The sequence below is a fragment of the Sardina pilchardus genome, chromosome 24 (assembly GCF_963854185.1).
Source record: "Sardina pilchardus chromosome 24, fSarPil1.1, whole genome shotgun sequence".
Classification (NCBI taxonomy): Eukaryota; Metazoa; Chordata; class Actinopteri; order Clupeiformes; family Clupeidae; genus Sardina; species Sardina pilchardus.
Window position 1 is genome coordinate 6899991 of NC_085017.1, and position 7060 is coordinate 6907050.

A 7060-nucleotide genomic window follows, 5' to 3' on the forward strand; every position below is an offset into this window, starting at 1 on the left:
TACACAAAGAAAATACACAGCATATATTGGCAAAGCAAGTGCTTAACACCTTGAGACCATGGTGTTGATTTATTCTGATTCTCATGTTTCACTCAACTTACCCCTGGCTCTAACTTGAACTACTGTTTCTCTTGTATGACCATTGACCACTAGAGGCCAGTACTGAACCAACTGTTTGATTAATAGATACTAGTGTGAAAGAAAATAACTAATAAAATGAGTGCACTCATTGAATTAGTTTGTTACTTTATAATATAATGACTAGGCCTATAGTACAGGGAAAGGGATAGGCTATGTAACGTTGGCCATTGGGAACACAGTGGTTTGTGAAGTATATTTAAGTAACAAAAAAGTGTATAACACTTTTTTGATCCTGTAATGGAAACTCGGTCTGCATTTATCCCAATTTGTGAATTAGGCTAGTGAACACACACAGCACACAGTGAATACACAGTGCCCAAAAACGGCGCTCGGGGAGCATGGTTAGGTGCCTCAAGGGCATGCACTTCAGCCGTGGACTGGTCGGGGATCGAACCGGCAACCCTCCAGTTAAGCTCGAAGCCCTAACCTGTAGGGACTGCTGGTGGTAAATAATGTATTGCACAACAGGAATCACTTTCCTTTATTCAGTGGTGATGCAAAATGGTCCTCGATCACAATCAGTTCAAAACCTCTGACCTAGCTCATCAAGAGTAACTCGTGGAGTCCCCAACACCACCCATCCAAAATTGTGGGGTGTCTAAATTGTAGGCTTTATTACCATCCAGCCTGGGCTGGATACACAAATACATCTCTACTTTAATGCACCTTCTCTAACAGCTGCAACGCCTGCCTCAGCGCCTGTTCAGAGGCATTTTTTTTTCTGTAGGCAATGGCATTGTAGCCGTATATTTTATTTATTGCTCTGTTATTTTTAAGGTTAACATTTATTTTGTTTTATGCACCCTTGTAAAGCTGTTATGACATTGGCAGATAATTGGGGGAAAGGGGAGTTCCATAGAGCAGAGGTGCTTCTCAACCTGCCTCCTCGATCCTCGATGCTCGAGGGGCGTTCCCACTGATCTATAACTAACACTGGATAGACTATTCTATTGTTTTCGCCCCATCATTCTTTGTGTAGATCAGTGAGGATCAAGGCCCGAGGAGCGAGGGAGGACATATTTTGCCCAAATGAGAGGCACCCAAGGTTAGGAACCTGTATGCTGGCCTGCTGTACAGTACGTGTCCTGTCAACAAAGCTCTTCAACGTTAATATTCATACTAACGTCTTTCTACCTCTCAACGAGACTGGATAGTTCACCAGGTAGTTACTCAAAATTTCAGGGTTACAGACAGGTGACAACTGTGTTTTTAGTCGTTATTTGAAGACCTGTTTTTTTTTTTTTTTTTACTGGAGCAGCTAATGTTACCACGGCTAGTCAAGTTCAACAGTGATACCAGTTTGTATGGATGGACTTTGCTGACTGCAGTTTCGTTGGGTTTTCACACCGTGAATGTGTTCAGGCGAGGATATTGTACTGTATGAACAGTGTTGGGGAGTGTAATTGCATTGCGTAATTTAATTACAAAATAAATGTAACAGTACAGTTACTGGAGAAAAATGTGTAATTCAATTACAGGTACTTTTGAAAATTTTCAAAATTACAATTTGAATTACATCTCAATATTGTCAGCAAAAGCTTGCAAACAATGTATGTAAAAATAACTGTTTCCCTCCACAGCCATAGTTTGATATGGGACCTTCTGATAGGCTCTATCACGTCTACAGCGCCATCAGCGTAGGCCTACATGCCTGCCTGTAAACGTGTTATGATAAAGAAAAAAAAGGCTGTGACCTATGTCAACTCAGATTGATTTTGGCTTGAAGTCTGACCTTGTGGTGATTATCACTATATTATAGTATATATATAGTATATTATAGTATACTCATAAAAAAATGTGATGCTAATTCATGTATTAAAAGGGGCTCAATATAGCCTGGGAATGCCCATGCTGCCTTGTGCGCTTGTACTGAACTGCTAGGCAGCCTGGAGACCAAGGCCGAAATCTTCGCATGGATTTGTGGACTATATATATCATTAAAAAGCAGAAAAGTAATCAAAAAGTAATCAAAAGTAATTAGTTACGTTACTCAGATAAAGTAATTCAAATAGTTACACTACTATTACATTTTAAACAGGGTAACTAGTAACTGTAACACATTACATTTCCAAAGTAACCTTCCCAACACTGGTAATATCTAACCATTGGGATTACTACGAAGCTCTTCAGAGAACATCTCCTCTCTCATAGCACTACAGACAAATGCACTCATTGACATTGATGCACGTTTTACACTCATTGATGCACTTATTGTGGTTTTTAATTAATGTGCTGTTAGAAGTGGTCTTAAAATCTTAAATGTCTTTACCAGGTTGTAAGTCGCTTTGGCTAAAAAACGTCCGCCAAATCTAATGTAAATGTAATGTAATGTAATGCAATGTAATGTACTTTTCTTTTTTGTTACTGTAATGTAAACACAAACTAGTTAAGACTCTGTCCATTACTCTCCATACCACAAGGTGGCGGTAGTGTCCATGTCTTGAGCCAAAGCGCTTGTCTTTACAAATTGTACGACAGTCTAACTCGCTCTCCTTCCTATTTTACGGCAGCATGGCAAACTTGCAGCATGAGGAAGATGATCCAAAGCATGCAAAAATGTCAACAGAAATATCTACATCAGCGCAGTCAGCTCCTTTGAACTATACACCCAGGTCGTTTAAAGACGCAACCGATATAACTTGTTTGATACCATCTTTCGCAGATGCCTGTAAACTTGTTAATACCCCATACTCTTGCCTGGTGCTCGACACACACAGAAGGCACGTTGCCCTGCCACCTATGTATTTGAAAAAGAAGAAGACGGGGATCCAGGAGGAACTAAACGCAGAGCTTCTGAAGTATTCAGAAAAGTAAGCAAATGAATGATTAAGTGTTCTTGATGTGTATAATAATGTTCGCTGTGGATCGTACTGACAACTAGCGTTAGCTCCAATGCAACCAGACCTTACCTAAATTTATGTTGTTGAAAGTGACAGTGGCCAGTAATCTTATCCAGCCCCGAATAAGTGGTGACAGTGGCTTAGTTAATGGTATAAATGCTTCGCTGTATGTTACGGAAAGCAGAACGTCAAGAGAAAATCGACCTGTTGATTGCTGTTTAGAAATATTTCTTTGAAAGGTTTCCATAATGTATTTCCAGGTTGAAGGGAGTGCCTCTTGCTTATGACAACATAAAGTTATTGGGACACCATGGGGACATATTCGACGACCAAGGATACATTCACTTGAACATCGAAGCTTCGTTTGTCGTCTTTAAACCCAAGAAAGGTCAAAAGCTTGAGGTAGGATGTCTCAATGTGGATACCGAATGTGGAAGCATACATTTTTGTACAGACACAAGTGGCAACGAGTTTGATCCCAATATTGGTTGTTGTGATGTGTGTAATATTCACTCAATTCTCTATCTTCTTCCATCATGTCTCCCACAGGGAGTGATCAACAAGATAGGCCTGACCCATGTGGGCTGCTTGGTGCATAGCTGTTTCAATGCCTCCATCCTGAAGCCCAAAGACATGACCTCAGAGGTGTGGCGAGACTCTGGCCTGGCCATTGGAGGAAGTCTGGAGTTCGAGGTGTTCCAGTTGGACGCCGATGCGGCGGGGGTCCTTCTCATTCGGGGCAGACTCCATAAGTCCTGGTGAGGCTACATTTGATTATTCTGTTTCCTGCCCTGATAAGAGTTCAGGCGTGGTGCCTGAATTCAGGCTTGAGCTTGGCCATGTACCATGTCACGAAAGGCTATTCTCTATATTGTCTTTGAATGTATTTGATCATTTCAGGCACAGATCATTTCTTGTCTGTCAGCCCTTGGTTCTGTAGAAGACCATAACCGAACACACTGCTGCCACCTTGAGCTGCTTAATATGCTCTGGCAGCCTCGTTTTGGCCGTTTGACCCTAGGAGGCACTCCACACACGCCTGCTGGAATGTTCATCAGTTATATGTTACATTTGAAAAGAACCGTCGGGATAGCGTATCCCTACACAAATGAACCTAATTTGATATTAGACGTTACTTTATCATGAAGTGACAAAAAATATGACCTTGGTCTTTTCAAATCAGTTTTGAAAGATGATTAATTTTTAGTTTCTTGGTGTTTTGGGCCCCCAACGTTGTCTTCAAGGCAGCGCTGCCTGGAAGGCGCTAGGGTTAGGCATGGGTTAAGGTTAATGTAAGGATAAGGTTTAGGATTAGGTGCCTTGAAGTCGACGGTGACAGCGCTGCCTGGAAGATGGCGTTGGGGGCCCAAAACACCATTGAGCATTAACTTACAGCATCTGGCAACTACCTCTGAATGTGGTGGTCTCTGCATTGTCACTTGAACTATTCCTCATTTTCCAAGTCACTTTGGATAAAAGCATTTACTGAAGGAATAAACGAGAATCGTCTCATCATATATTAGTAAAATGAAAGCTTTCTGTATTAGCGGCCAACATCTTTTTGTAATAGCTTGTTGTCAGATCCTGGCCCAAAGAATGTGAAATGAACGTGTGTCAGATCCTGGCCCAAAGAATGTGTTTGTTACTTTACCCTCTTCTGTGTTGTGTGTCTTTGAAGATGTATGCATTGGCAGAGATAAAATATGTTTCTCAAAAATATGAAAGAAAGAAATGGTAAAGGCTTTTAGTCTAAAACGCTACGTAAGTGCCATACAGATATTTTGCAGACACCAGCAAAGCTTGTTGGCAAAGTAACTGACTGTTGCCCTTTGGTCCAAGTTGATGTCATCAGGCTTTGAAGGCTTGAAAGTAGTTTCTCATAAAGTGACAAATTATTTAATTACGTTGCTTTAAAGTGCATTGACAGTCTGACAATGGAAAATCTAGAGAGCTACAAACAAAACGAAGTTTGCGGAATATACTTTTGAAGATCATCCATCATCATGATCACATATCCAGCATGTAAAATGTTTTTTTTGGTAGAGAGAGAGCGAGAGAGCGCGCCTTGGCTATACATGTCTTTCATGGGCACTAATGGGCCGACAATCAACATTACACACTGATTAGGGATAATTATAAACTGAGAAGTTGTGTTCTGCAGTTAGATTGGCCAAAGTGATATACAATGTCATCACACATCCAAGGTAAGCATGTAAACATGTTACACAGGTTATTGCTGTGTTGGATTGTTTTGATTCACAGCGCTAGTAGGCTTCACAGCAACTAAGCGCTAACATTAGGCTACCTCCTGTCAGAGCAGCTTAATTAGCGGCCACGTGCGGTGATGGTTCTGTAGCCTCTTTGACAGCTCAGGAATATCAATGTAAAGGTATGTTTGTAATCTACATATTTATTTATGTTTACAAGCAAACGTTTAATATGATCTTCAAATTCATTGTGATGCCATGTTGTTGGAAACACGCTATGAAATGAAAGAGAAGTTTTCACATTAGGTTACAACTTTGCTGATAACATTTCAAATAGATGCTAGTTAGGGCTATAGCAAGCTTTTTGTCTAAACTAGGCTGTTGATGTTCTTTCATAGCCTTTTGCTTGTGTGTAGTTATTCCTGGACTTTGACAACAGCTTGTGATATTGCTTTAAAGTAGGCTACTTGGCATATGGACTCAGGCAAGCTGTCGAACAGGTCTACTAGCCTATGTGGTGCACCCCTCTGTTTTATGCTTACATCTTGAAGTGTTTATGATCTGATTTCCAAAATACTTGCTGATTAATTGAATTGAATTGAACTAATTGATTAAGCATTTAATTTTTGCAGCCCTGGAAATGTTACTGTTGTTTTTGGCCTGTTCACACTCACTAATGTTATGCTCCTCTCTGCAGGTATGAGGAGCAGCTAAAGCAAGCTGAAGCTGCCACAGATGATGCAACAGCAGAACTCACGACGCCAGCTGACTACACCGGCACCGACGCTGCATCGGATGGGGTACAAACCCAGAAGAAGAAGAAGAAGAAAGACAAAAGCAAAGACAAAGAGGCACAACAGGACTCTATTGTGGAGGGCAATCAGCTGGACAGCAGTGTTGACGCAGAGCTCGCTGACCTGAACTCAAACGGTCATGTTGAGGAGGAGGAGAAGAAGAAGAAAAAGAAGAAGAAGAAGAAGGACAAGAGTCGGGAGATGGAGGTGGATGAGGCGGTGCCCGTCACAGAACTTCCTGGTAGTGACTCCAGTGGTTACCTTAGTGACAAAAGCAACAGGAAAAGGAAAGAGTCTGATGACGCCAATGACATTAATGGTGCTTTAGAAAAGCCTGTCGCTAAAAAGAAAAAGAACAAGTGAGAACATTTTTTAATGGAGATGAATTTGCCAACTGTCACAACATTTTAGTGGTGCACTCATTTTGAAATTGTCCTTCAAACTAATGAAACAAGTGCCTCATAAATATTGAATCATATGAAATAAAGTATTTTCCCTACTTTGAGATTACATGTGATTACAAGGGTTTACCAATAGGGGGCAGTGTGATGTTTTGTTTTGATTGACCACTCTCAGGCTCTTGTTGAGCTCTGCCAGGGCAATTAAGCTTCCTGCAGCCACAGGCACACAACCTACCCCAGCCCTGGAGAGAAAAATACTTGACGGACAGCTATTTAACGCCAACCACAGCTTTGTCATGTGTATGACTGAACTCAGACTTGAAGTACCACTGTAAAAGGAGTGATGTAATCTACCTACTCTCTCTCATTCTGGGGGGGGGGGGGGCAGAGTTTCTGCTGGATCAACACTGAGAAAGTGGCATATGCTTTCGTTGCGATTGAAGAATGTGTTCGTTTTTTGTTTTCACAAGGGAACAAAAACACATTCTAATCGTTTTAACACTGTTTCTTTTCATTTTCTTTCATTTTTTGTAGGCTAATGAAAGCATTTTGAACTTGGGTAAAGAATAAAGTTCATAAGGAAAAGGTACAGGAGCACAATCACCTGCTTTTTTAAAAGGGTATCCCCCTAATAGCTTCTTCCCAAACTCCTGTTTCCCAATGCCAGCAGTTAATGT

The 7060-nt window shown here is 41.0% G+C and overlaps 1 protein-coding gene across 1 annotated transcript; it reads left to right on the plus strand.

The window, feature by feature from the left end:
• The first annotated feature begins 2638 nt into the window (after positions 1-2638).
• polr1f (RNA polymerase I subunit F) lies at positions 2639-6832 on the plus strand. Its single transcript, XM_062529238.1, has 4 exons — positions 2639-2951; positions 3242-3383; positions 3531-3739; positions 5886-6832. Exons 1-4 carry the CDS (start codon positions 2653-2655, stop codon positions 6343-6345), a joined length of 1110 nt encoding a protein of 369 aa, XP_062385222.1. The 5' UTR covers positions 2639-2652; the 3' UTR covers positions 6346-6832.
• The last annotated feature ends 228 nt before the right edge of the window (positions 6833-7060 follow it).